Source organism: Leptodactylus fuscus, chromosome 1, assembly GCF_031893055.1.
Source record: "Leptodactylus fuscus isolate aLepFus1 chromosome 1, aLepFus1.hap2, whole genome shotgun sequence".
NCBI lineage: Eukaryota > Metazoa > Chordata > Amphibia > Anura > Leptodactylidae > Leptodactylus > Leptodactylus fuscus.
In genome coordinates, this window is record NC_134265.1 from 211471790 (window position 1) to 211485738 (window position 13949).

General features: G+C 44.1%; 1 protein-coding gene across 3 annotated transcripts in view; it reads right to left on the reverse strand.

Moving 5' to 3' along the window:
- Positions 1 to 10869: 10869 nt before the first annotated feature.
- LOC142215098 (MOB kinase activator 3A) overlaps positions 10870 to 13949 on the reverse strand; it is a 59417-nt gene continuing 56337 nt past the window's right edge. For all 3 annotated transcript variants that reach the window (XM_075283676.1, XM_075283674.1, XM_075283675.1), the window contains exon 4: positions 10870 to 11777. In XM_075283676.1, coding sequence (XP_075139777.1) covers positions 11748 to 11777 — 30 coding nt within the window. In that variant the 3' untranslated portion in view covers positions 10870 to 11747. The remainder of the gene's footprint in view (positions 11778 to 13949) is intronic.

Genomic DNA, 13949 nt, shown 5'->3' on the forward strand with positions numbered 1-13949 from the left:
AGGGGAGAGAGTGATGTAGTTACATGGGACTGCACGTTGGATGAGGCTGAGGGGAGGAGTGATGTAGTTACATGGGACTGCACGTTGGATGAGGCTGAGGGGAGAGAGTGATGTAGTTACATGGGACTGCACGTTGGGTGAGGCTGAGGGGAGAGAGTGATGTAGTTACATGGGACTGCACGTTGGATGAGGCTGAGGGGAGAGAGTGATGTAGTTACATGGGACTGTACGTTGGATGAGGCTGACGGGAGAGAGTGATGCAGTTACACGGGACTGCATGTTGGATGAGGCTGAGGGGAGAGAGTGATGTAGTTACATGGGACTGCACGTTGGATGAGGCTGACGGGAGAGAGTGATGCAGTTACACGGGACTGCATGTTGGATGAGGCTGAGGGGAGAGAGTGATGTAGTTACATGGGACTGCACGTTGGATGAGGCTGAAAAGAGAGTGATGTTTTACATTGGACTGTATCCTGGAGGGTCTGGGGGATTGGATTGATGTTTAGGGTGGTATAGGAGTCGTTGGCATGGAGGGAGACAGGGTCCTTTGGGTGTTCCTGGCATCTATGCTCAGCAGTGCCCGCCCCCGCCGCCGCCACAGTATTATAGGATTACATGCCCAGCAGTGTCCTCACCCCCAAACAGGATTATATGCCCATCAGCAGTGGCGTAACTACCGGGGTAGCGGCTGCCTCAGGGCCTGGAACATTAGGGGCCTAGCGACAGCCGCTACCCCTGCCTTTTTTTTCTTTCTTAATAGGCTGTTACCGGCAGAGACCGGGATCGGTAAGTGACACCGTGGGGCCCCCAAGCACTATTATTATACTAGTTTTTTTTAATACTACTATTATACTATTTTCAGAACCCCAAGTATAATGATTGGAGGCCCCGGAAAGGTAAGAGAACATAATAAACGTCACACAACTAGGCCCAGGTCATGTGACGTCCGTACGTCATTAAAGGTGGCCGACACCACCGAAGACTGCAGCGGAGCGGGTGATAGGTAAGTTACAGTGTTTTTTATGTTTGTATCACCCTTGGTCTCCGATTATTATACTCTGGGGTCTGAAAAGACACCAGAGTATAATAATTGTTCATGGGTGGTCATTATGGGGCATAATACTGTGTGCAGGGGCCACTATGGGGTATAATACTGTGTGCAGGGGACACTATGGGATATAATACTGTGTACAGGGGCCACTATGGGACATAATACTGTGTGCAGGGGCCACTATGGGACATAATACTGTGTGCAGGGGCCACTATGGGACATAATACTGTGTGCAGGGGCCACTATGGGACATAATACTGTGTGCAGGGGACACTATGGGTATAATACTGTGTGCAGGGGCCACTATGGGGTATAATACTGTGTGCAGGGGCCACTATGGGACATAATACTGTGTGCAGGGGACACTATGGGACATAATACTGTGTGCAGGGGCCACTATGGGTATAATACTGTGTGCAGGGGCCACTATGGGTATAATACTGTGTGCAGAGGCCACTATGGGGTATAATACTGTGTGCAGGGGCCACTATGGGGGATAATACTATGTGCAGGGGCCACTATGGGGCATAATACTGTGTGCAGGGACCACTATGGGGCATAATAGCGCATGCAGAAATGCGGCGGGGGGGTCGTCGGTCGAGGTCTTCGGTGTCGGTCAGGAAAGGGGGGCATGTCAAAAGTTTGCCATGGGGCCCCGCCATTCCTAGTTACGTCACTGCCCAGCAGTGTCCCCCACCCCCAAACAGTATTACCGTATTTTTCGGACTATAAGACGCACTTTTTTCCCCCAAAATTTCGGAGGAAAATGAGGGTACGTCTTATAGTCCGAATGTGGGGGGAGGAGCGGATTTACAGCATGGCCGCGCTACTGCCACCGCTGATTTTCTGCAGCGGCAGGAGCGTGACAATCTGCAGGCCCCGGCAGCTAAGACACTCCCCGGCATCCGCCGGTCTATTACAGCAGATGCCGGGGACTGTCTTAGCTGCCGGGGCCTGCAGATTGTCACGCTCCTGCCGCTGAAGAAAACCAGCGGTGGCAGTAGCGCGGTCATGCTGCAAATCCGCTCCTCCTCCGCAGGTCCCGGCAGTTTAAAGTTATCCCTGGGGCCGGTCCCCACCGGCCCCATACCTTTAGTGATGCAGGCCGGCTCCTGCACGGCGAGGCCGCAGGAGCCGACCTGTTCCGATGACAGTCGGGAGCCTAATGAAGGCTCCCAGGCCTGTCATAGATATATATTACTATCGCGGCTGGTCTATGACCCTCCGCGATAGTAATGTATAGAATCTCCCATAGACGGCAATACACTTGTATTGCCGTCTATGGGACTTGCAATCAAATGATTGCAGGTTCAAGCCCCCTAGGCGGGGGATAATAAAATAGTAAAAAAAAAAAAACCACTTAAAAAAATATAATAAAAAATAAAATAAAAGTTCACCTCCTTTCCCTAGAATACATATAAAAGTATAACATTACTGTGCTAAACCACCGGGTTTTTCTCACTGTTTTGCCTCTGATTTAAATAAAAGGTGATCTAAGCAATAAACATTCCCCAAAATGGTATAACTAAAAAGTATACCTGGCCCCACAAAAAAAAAACAAAACGCCCTATACATCCCTGTACAGCTGCAGGGTCACCTGTCAATGTGGCCTTGCAGCTGTTCCAAAACTACAACTCCCATACATTAAATATTTTACCATTTTTTGCCTGAAATTTTTTTCCCCTATTTTTCTCCTCTAAAAACTGTGTGCGTCTTATAGTCCGAAAAATACGGTATATGCCCAGCAGTGTCCCTCCCCCAGTATTACATGCCCAGCGGTTGGGATTTCCATCCCATATTCCAATAAAATAGTCAGAAAAGGCTGGAAAAAGAGATAATTAATCCAAACATGTGAAGCTCATTGTTCTTTGTGCCTGAACTACTTCTTAATACTTTAGGGGAACCAAACAGAATTCTGGTGGTTTGAGGGGTTGAATAATAAATGACCCTCTAAATAAACTTTTCACAATTTAAAAAAAAATTAAACAAAGAAATAAAATTCTTTTTTGCTGCAGTGCATTTCACACTTCCAGGCTGATCTACAGTCCAAATGTCACAATGCCAAGATAATTCCAAATGTGTAAACCTGCTAAATCTGCAGGGGGTTGAATACTACTTGTAGGCACTGTAAAACCGCATGTACCCCAAGTGATGAAAGGTCCTCTTTAAACACCGTGGAGAGTGAGCAGTGCAGAATGTTTATGCATACAGCTCACAACCTGGATATAAAGGGTGGGACAGTAGGATGTGGGGGCCATTCTATTTATAATGCAGGAGGAGTGAGAATATATTTAACACAGGGGCACTACTGTATGTGATAACTTCAGCGTCCCTGCGCTATGTAACCAGAGATACGTGATTTACTCTGCTTACACCCAAGCAGCCCCCTTCCCCAACCACCTACTTCACACATGCAGAAACACCCCAGGGACTCCACACACACTAGAAAAGCGGCACTCCCCAGGATCCCCCTCCACCAACACACAGATGACAACCCACCAGGGACCTGACCCCATGCACACAGGTGGCAGCCTGCCCAGGGACACCCACAGCCTCCCCTCACACAGAGGCAGCGCGATCGACGTATTGGGCACCCCTGCTCTAAGGGATCCCCCTTCCCAAGGCATAGACGGCAGCCCCTAGGGACTGGAACCCGTATCATACAGGCAGCCCCCCAGGGTCCAGATCACAACAGCTCACAGACAGCAGTCTCCCAAGTACCGGAGATCCTAGTACACAGATGCAGGCCCCCAGCATACAGGCAGCAGCCGCTCATGGACCGGACCCTCGCCCCCAACACACAAGTGGTAGCTTCCCAGTGTCTGGATCACCTCAGCACACAGGCAGCAGCTCCCCAGGGTCCAGATCACAACAGGGTCCTGGATCCCCCTAGCTTACAGACGGCAGCCCCTGCGCCCCTCTCAGGATACAGATGATAGCCCCCCAGGGACTGAAGCCCCCATCCCCCTCAGCATACAGCAGAAGCACCCTAACACATAGGTGGCAACACCTCAGGTGCCGGACCCCTCCAACACACAGGTAGCATCCCCACACGCACACCGGTGGTAGCATCTCAGAGCCCATCAACAACCCCCGCCCACATACAGGCAGAAGCCGCCCATGGACCCTCAGCATACAGCAGAAGCACCCTAACACATAGGTGGCAACACCTCAGGTGCCGCATACCTCCCAACTTTTGAAGAACTGAAAGAGGGACAAAATGTGCAGCGCGCGTAGAAAATGTAGCCCCGCCCACTTTTGTGTTGACTCCGCCCACTTATTAATTTTCCATGTGCCCGCACACAGTATAATCCTCCTACAGTCACCCGTAAATTATATGTCCCCCCTCTATCTCTCCCCCAGTTTCATATACACCCTTCATCTGCCCCCAGTTTCATGTCCCCTCCATCTCTGCCCCAGATTCATGTCCCCTCCATCTCTGCCCCCAGATTCATGTCCCCTCCATCTCTGCCCCCAGATTCATGTCCCCTCCATCTCTGCCCCCAGTGTCATGCCGTCCCCTCCATCTCTGCCCCCATTGTCATGCCGTCCTCTCCATCTCTGCCCCCAGTGTCATGCCGCCCTCTCCTTCATCTGCCCCCAGTTTCACGTTCCACCTCCACATTAAACTTACCTTCTCCTCCGCTCCCTCGCCGCTCTCTGCACGCCTCTCTCGCTGACACATATGCGGCTGAAGCGAGGAGCTGACACAGGTCAGCTCCTCGCTTCAGCCGCATATGTGTCAGTGAGACCGGTGGCAGCGGGGAAGCGAGGAGCTGACACAGGTCAGCTCCTTGCTTCAGCCGCATATGTGTTCAACTCAGATCTGCGTCCTCTGGACGCAGATCTGAGTTGAAATCGGGACATACCTCCCTCCATCCGGGACCGCGGGACATGTCACTCAAATCGTGACTGTCTCACGGAAATCGGGACGGTTGAGAGGTATGGGTGCCGGACCCCTCCAACTCACAGGAAGCATCCCCACACGCACACTGGTGGTAGCATCTCAGAGCCCATCAACAACCCCCGCCCACATACAGGCAGCATTACAGGAATCCTCCATTTACATGAAGACATCACCAACATGACCTAAACACTACAAAGCAGTACCTCGGAACCTCTGCCACATGCCCACAGGTGGAAGTACCCAAGGGGCCACCACGAGCACCCCCTCACACACACAAGTAGCATCCCAGGGACCTCCAAACAAGGACACAGGTGGCAGCACCCTGAGACCACCTCCAGAACTCCCTCTCACACACAAGTAGTGCCCCAGGAACCCAACACACAAATTCAATACCCCTGGGATCCCATACAAACGCATGCAGCAGGTCCGCTGCCCACCATTACATGCAAGCAGTACCCCAGGGATGTTTACTCCCCCTTTAGATGCCAGCAGCACCCCAAAGGCCCCGCCGCTCCTTCAGATGCAAGCCATACCCACATATAACATTAAGTACTTTTTCTGGGTACACCAATTATATACATGTTGGCATAAACTGTAGACTGGGCACACAGCAGGGGGCAGATGTGAAGGAGCTCTACGTGGCTTTTGACGTGTATATTTAGATGTTTGGTATCTTAACCCCTTCCCGACATGCGCCGTAATAGTATGACGCATGTCGGGTCTGTAACTATGGTGACTGCCCGGGAGCCGGGCGGCCGCCATAGCCGCCGGGTGTCTACTGCTTTAAGCAGTAGACAACCGGCTCTAATGCCTCCGATCGGTCCCCGGACCGAACGGAGGCATTAACCCCTCCGGCGCCGCGGTCAAAGGCGCCGAAGGCGCCATTTTCCCGGCGGCGCATGGGCGCCGCCATTTTGGCCGGAATCGCCAGCTCCTGGAGCATGCTCCAGGGCTGACGTCCCATTGCCATGACAGCCGGGAGCCTTGTACAGGCTCCCAGGCTTGTCTGCAAATCCTCTCTTTTGCAGGCTGGTCTATGCAGCCTGCAAAAGAAAGGATGCTTTTTTGCAATGCATTAGCATTGTAATGCATTGCATTAGTGATCAGACCCCCTGGGGTTCAACACCCCTAGGGGGTCTAATAAATGCAAAAAAAAAAAAAAAAGTTTTAAAAAAATATAAAAAGAATTAAAAGTTCAAATCACCCCCCTTTCCCTAGAACACATATAAAAGTAGTTAAAAACTGTGAAACATATACATGTTAGGTATCCCCGCGTCCGAAATCGCCCGCTCTACAAATCTATAAAAATATTTTTCCTGTTCGGTAAACGCCGTAGCAGGAAAAATAGTCGAAAGTGCCAAACCGCCGTTTTTTCACTGTTTTGATTCTGATAAAAATTTGAATAAAAAGTGATCAAAGCAATAACATTTCCCAAAAATGGTAGAACTAAAAAGTACACCCGGCCCCGCAAAAAAAGACGCCCTATGCATCCCCGTACACTTACGTATAAAAAAAGTTACGGCCGTCGGAATATGGCAACTTTTAGAAAAAAAATTTAACAGTTTTGGAATGTTTTTTAGGGGTCAAAATGTAAATAAAACCATATAAATTTGGTATCTCTGGAACCGTACTGAAACACAGAATATAGGGGACATGTCATTTTGGCTGCACAGTGAACGACGTAAAACCAAAGCCCGTAAGAAAGTCGCAGAAATGCATTTTTTCTTCAAATCCACCCCATTCTGAATTTTTTTCCTGCTTCCCAGTACATTATATAGAATAATTAATGGTAGCATCATGAAGAAAAATTTGTACTGCAAAAATTAAGACCTCATATGGCTCTGGGAGCGGAGAAATAAAAAAGTTATGGGGTTTAGAAGGAGGGGAGTCAAAAACGAAAATCAAAATATGCCATCGGCGGGAAGGGGTTAAGCCTCTAAAGTACCAGCAAAGTGGATTCCCCAAAGGAGTGACCCCATTTTGAAAACTGCACCTCTTAAAGAATTTATCAGGGAATGTAGAGAGCCTTAGTATCCCAGACGTGACTGCACAGCGGATGGTGAAAAGTAAATATGAAAGCTGCGCAGAGTACATTGAGAATACCAAACTCCCTACTATTTCCCAAGTAGCTCCTATGATTGGGGGAGGGGGTCACTCTGGGGTCTTTTCCCTTGTAAGCTGTAAATTTGGGGTGTCTTGTGATATACACTAACACAGCTTATACATTCCCTTCCTGCCGCAGCCAATTGTGTTCTAATGATTTGGTGATCTTTGGGGGTGTTATACAAGCTTTTTTTTTTGGTGATGCAGCCATATGAGGGCGTGTAGTTTGCAGGGTAAGATGCATTTTGTAAAGACATTTCTGTGTGCCTATAACTTATAGTTATTCTGGTATTGCTTTCTACCTTTTTACCACGCAGTGTACAGTATAACTTAGGGCAGTTTCACACCTGCGCCCGGTCTCCACTGTACAGGTTTCCGTCCCCTGCCCAATAAACTGGATGGGAGGTGGAAACGGGCAATCAGTTTTCTAACGCATTCATTTGAATGGGTTTGCAAAGTGTCTGCCCATGAGCGTCTTCTGGTCTCTGCGAAGAAACCATTTATTTATTTTTTTAACCGGACACAAAGTCGGACAAGCAGGACTGTGTGTGCCGCAGGGGGTGCAGAGGGGGAAAGTTTGCAAGGTGAAACCCCCTTAGACGCTGCAATCAAACATTCAAGGGGTGAAAGTCACCAATCCGGGCTCATCTCCAATTCAGGGTTAAGAACCTAGGTGTTAACTGTCAGTTACAGCTAACATCTGCTCCCGCCCATGGCATTCACTGTTGCAGAGAAAAAATTAAGATACCGCAGTCACTACTGTCTGCGGCATCTTCTGGGTTAAACAGCAGGCATTGGTGTTATCACTATCCCCGCTGTTGCAGCTGGGGCCCCCCCCCCCACAGTAATCGCACGGGCTCTGCTTCTGAGCGTGCTTTATCACCATCATATAACTGTACATGGAGGATATGGGAACTTCGTAAAAATGCGTTAAAGTGTTTAAAGGATATTATACTCCTACCTTCCATTCTTTTCTTCTCCCCACCGTTTGTTTATATCTGTTTCTTGCAATATGCAAATTATGCTCAGGGAGAACAGGGCATCAAGGTGCCTCTTGATGAAGCCATCCAGGCGAAATGTGCGTCAGGCGTTTCATCTTTAGTCTCACCTTTGGTAGGCAGAACTCCTCCCTGACTGGTGACCACTTATGTCTTAAACATGTCTCTGGGTATGTGCTATTGATTTACTATACTAGTAGAATATGTTGTATTTCTTGCATATATATTTGTACCATTTCCTTTAGAGGGATTTTTGTTCTGCTCATTCATCTGTGAGAGGATTCTGGTATTTGTTCACCACTGCGTGCTGAACTGTTTTTTTTGTTTCCCCTTGTCATGTATATGTGTTTTATTTATTGTAATTTAATAAATATTTCTATTTTTAGTAGTACATTTTTTGTTGTGTCTATGTTTTTTGGTGCGTTGCTGATATTGGTTGGAGACTTCTTATATTATTTGAGGTATTTTTTGTTTTTGGTTATATTGATGCAAAAGCCTGAACATTAGTGTTGAATAATTCTGCTCACGAGACAGATTCATCCTGAATATTCCAAATTGTTTGGTAAACAAACAATCTGGGATGTGCTCCAGACAAACAAAAATGGCCACAGCAACATGATTTGCAGTAAAATTACTATACTCTGGGGTCTGTAGAGGTGTAAAAAAATTAAACATTTATACTCACCTTCCTTCATCTCTTTCAGGTCTCCTTGCGGCACTCAGCAACTTTTGTCTCAATTTTTTTTTCCTTTTTGTCCCCCCCCCCCCCCAAGAATGCGGGTTGCAGAAAATACATACCGTATATACTCGAGTATAAGCCGAATTTTTCAGCCCAGTTTTTGTGCTGAAAAAGCCCACCTCGGCTTATACTCGAGTCAGCAAAAAAAAATATTTTTTTTATTTATTTATTTATTTATTTATTTATTTTTTTTTTTATTTTTTTTTTTAGGAGGGAGGGTCTATGATCAGCCACAATATTAATGTATAGAATCTCCCATAAAATAGTGCAAAAGAAAAAAAAAAAAAGATTTTAAAAACATAAAAGTTCTAAAAACACTCCTTTCCCTAGAATTCATACAAAAGTAGAAAATGACTGTGAAACACATACACATTAGGTATCCCTGTGTCTGAAAGTGCCCGGTCTACTGAATATAGGGGATCTGCAGTGCTCCTGTTCCGTCGGGAAGGGGTTAATAGAAGCACCGCAGGTACCCTATATTCAGCCAGGCTGAATTCCAAGTGGGGGGGGGAAGAAAAAACCCAGTCCTCAAGTTCAGGGAAGGGGCAGACATACAACCAAAACACCCCCTTCCCCTCCCCTTTCCCAGCAACTACTGCACCCAAAAACTCCGGCCATTTTAATTTTTGAAATTTTCCAGTAGCTGCTGCATTTCCCCCCCTAGGCTTATACTCGAGTCAATAAGTTTTCCCAGTTTTTTGTGGTAAAATTAGGGGGGTCGGCTTATACTCGAGTATATACGGTATGTGATTGTGTCTTGTTAGTTGTTATAAGCATTATAATGTCAAGAATGATTCTATCCAAACAAGTTTGAACAAAGCAATCCTCTGGTTTGGTTAGTCCAAACACAATGGAATTAATCTTCAGAGGTTTGCCCACCCTTACTGAAGATGAGGATATCATTTTACCCACGCCAATGCATTACCCAGCACCAACAATGATATATGTGACACTTTAAAAACGCTTTCTTTGTATTGTCCCAATTTTAAAGCCACCAAATGGAATAGAAATATTAATTACATTACATTACTAAAACAAGAGAAATCACACAGGCATGGCAGTCTCCAAAAAAGTCTGAGACCGAGACCTGGGCGGAGATGGTATCTTCCTGGCAATTTGGGAAACCATTACTCTGCACACCTAGAGCAGTTTGTCCTCATACTGGCTCTTGATCATCTCTCTACCCCCCAGCACCATTTGGGATGTTTGGTTAGAAATTGTATGAGTGAGTATGAGTATGGCTCAGTATGACAATTTACCTTTACAGGGCATGTCTGCATGTTAGAATACCTCTAGCATGTTAGAGCACCTTTAACCCCTGATGATTTAGGATTTTTTGTGTTAAATTTATCCTGATGAAACATGCATGTCGGGTGTCATGCTCTATGGTTTTAATTATTCATGAGTGACTTCAGAATTCCTACAGGGTGGCCATATATTTAGGGAAAGGTTCCAGTCAGGCCATTTACCAATAGGGGGTTTAGAGGGCTAAATAGCAATCTCTCCCCCTTCCTAGTGTGTGTCTGTTACCTATATACCTTGGGCCACTCTTATCGTGGAACTATCTGATTATGTACCAGTTTGTTACTATGAGCAACCTCCCACCTAGAATGGCACTACACGCAACATCATCTGATAGGTGAGTGTTACTGGTTTCATTTTTTAGAGGCTGCCATGCCTCTGTGATTTCTCTTGTTTGCACAGCATATATTGGTACAAGATTTTCCTTCCCCTGCCTTTTAGGATTGTTATTAATGCATATTTATTAAAAGTTATGTTTTATAATTAATATTTCTATTCCATTTGGTGGCTTGTGATAAGTTGAATAGATTAATAACATATTTTTTTGGATAATTTGTCCCAATTCTAGACATTCGTTAGACATTACCCTACAGCCTGTCAGCTGGCCACAGCATTTTTATAATACAAAGAAAACTGTATGTCAGATAAGTTTTCGTTTTCCCAAAAATGCTGTCAGAAATATTTAATGGATAAAAAAAACTACTTAAAAAAACCCTTGCATTTTAAACAAACAAGGCTCATCAGTGCCGAAATACTTTAATAAAAATCAAGCATGGTTATCTTTCACACAGACAAAATATGGAACAAGTTTAAAATCGGTTAAAGTCCATCTGGCAGTAAATGTGATACAAACAGTAAAAATGTAAATGAAAATACAAAAACCTGAGATGGTTTGTATAATACAGACTTATTACAGATTTATTGTATTAGTGGAGAAGCCTATAAGTAAACAATGTCTGGAATGCCAAAATACAAGAATAGAATTTCAAGAAATAGAAATGTACAACTTTTTAAGAAGGGTATCCGAAAAGACATGAATGAACCTTGGTACTCACCACTCTATGCATAGGTATTTCATGGAGACAAAAACAACCAAACGAGTACAACAGACACTCAGCATAAATGTCACTGATACTATGACACGAATAGGTATTTCATGGTCTAGATGCAAGGTGTACTACCTACAGCCATAGGTTGTAGACTTGTATCCAAAACATGAATTAAAAAAAAAAAACAAAAAAACAAAAACAAAAACACACAACATGCATGGAATGGGGAGTGCAAAAATTTTGTCTTTACAGATACATTTGATTAAGACTGTTCTTCTACATCTGGGAGCATCTCTGCACGCATGAAGCTGAGCCTGAGGTAGAAGTCAAGCTTTAATGAGAACAATCGAGTCAAGTAGTGCCGATCTGCCTATTTCTTTTGGTTTTCTTTTTAAGAAGGGTGCCTTAAGTTATCACAGCTTAAAAGGTGTATGCTATCAAAAATAGATTAAAAAATACATCACATACAGTGAACTATATCATAAAAATGCAAGTCTGTTCTCCCAAGCAATCCTCAGTTGCAGAGGGGGAAATCTCAGCAGTTAGCTTCCACAGGCAACAAGGTAGAGATAGAAAATGAGGAAATGGAAACTGCATCTCAGTGGCACATCCTCAAGGTCATTTCTTTCTGTAAAATACAAAATTTAGGAATTTAAAAATCACAAATGATGACTTTCAGATTATGTGATGTACAGGGAAATATATAAAATATATACACACATATGAACGGCGTTGATATTTCAAAAGGGTATCAAAAAGTCAGCTTAGAAAATACACACCCTATGAATCATTGAAAAAAACCTGCTATTTTGAATGCAGCAACAACAAAAAGTAGTTTAGAAAATAGATCTTTATTGTGCAAAAGAACATTTAAAACCCCCCAAAAACCATAAATGCAGCATCACTGTAAACATATGGCTGGTAAAATGAAAATTATTTGGGATATAGCGTGCTGAATGTTATACGAAGTGAATTAAAAAAGCACCATTTGGCCTACCCGACATTACTCCTAGTTCTCATAACCAAAATATCCTAAACGCCCCACATCTACCCAATTTATCACTCCTGTTTTTGTATTTCCACTCTTCCATTGTTAACAGTACAGTTAGCCCTGTAATGTCAGGTTCACACTAGCATTTGGGTTTCCGTTCTTCAGGTCCCCTTGAAAACCCCAAAATAGACACCTTACCAGCATGCAGGACTTTTCGCTCTGCATATTTTAAGCAGAATGGGGGCGAGAGTCCCTGAACGCTTGACTGCAGCCTAACATGTAAATTATTTGATTCCCACACGTGACAACTTTAGTACACAATGTAGAACTCTATATGTTGGTTACCAATTAGTTAAAACCTAAGTTCTGGTGAAAAATATATATATATATATATATATATATATATATATATATATAAAATTTTAATTGAATGTGCTCCATATGTAAAAGGTTAAGAAGTGAGAAAACTGGAAGCAAGGTTTGGTCTAAAAAGGACTGGGCACAATACACCTCATTATACACCAATACAGCCTATTATAGCAAGAGCAACCATAGGTCAGGAAAATGTAATCCTTAGTTTTCTACACTGCCAACCTATTCCCACCTCTGTGGAGTTTAACCCCTTAGAGACACAGCCCAAAAGTGACTTAAGGACCAGGCCTCTTTTTTCAAAACTGACGTGTCACTTTAAATGGCAATAACTTTGAGATGCTTTAACTTAACCAAGTGATTCTGAGATTGTTTTTTCATAACACATTGTACTTCATGTCAGTAGTAAATTTTCGTCAATATGTTTTGTCTTTAAGAAAAAATAGAAAATTTGGTGAAAATTTGGCAAAAAAAAAAAAGTTTTCAAACTGAAATTGCCAGCCTTTCAAATGGAAATCCATACTGTCCAAATTTTTTCATAAATATAATTAACCAGGTCTCTGATTTATGTAGAAGTCAAATTTTAATCACCCTTTTATTTTTTTCAGATATTATAAGGCTTACAAGTCAAGCAGTAATTTTCAAGAAAGTTTCCACAACACATTTTTCAAGGGACCAGTTCAGTTCTGAAGGCAACTTGAAAGGCCTCTCTAATAAAAACCCCCATAAGTCACCCTTATTCTAAAAACTGCACTCCTGAAAGAATGCAAAACAGCAGTTAGAAAGTTTCTTAACCCTTTCAGCAGTTCACAGCAATTAAAACAAAATGGAGGTCAAATTTACATTTTTCAATTTCTGCCACTAATATATTCATTTAGCCCTAGAATTTACACATTTACTAAGAGTTAAAGGAGAAACTGCAGCCCACATTTTGGTACACAATTTCTCCCGAACACAACAATACCCCATATGTGCTGGTACCCTAATGTAAGGGCACACGGTCGCTCTCAGAACGGATGGAGCGCTAATTGGATTTTGTAGGCCAGATTTTGTTAAAATAATTTGCAGACACCATGTCCCGTTTGCAGAGCCCCCAAGGTGCCAAAACAGTGGAAACCCCCAAAATGTGACCCCATTTTGGAAATTAGACCCCTCAAGGAAATTATCAAGGGGTATAGTGAGCCTTTTGACCCTACAGGAGTGTAACAGAATTGACCAAAAGGAACAAAAGGAAAAGTGACATTTTTTTGCCATAAAATGTTGCTTTAACCCCAAATTTTGTATTTCCACAAGGGGTTAAAAGAGAAAATGCACCCCACAAATTGTCAAACATTTTGTCCCAAATACAGAAATGCCCCATATGTGGATGCAAAATGATCTATGGGCACGCTGTAAGGTCCAGAGCGGAAGGAGCGCTATTGGGATTTTGGAGGGCAAATT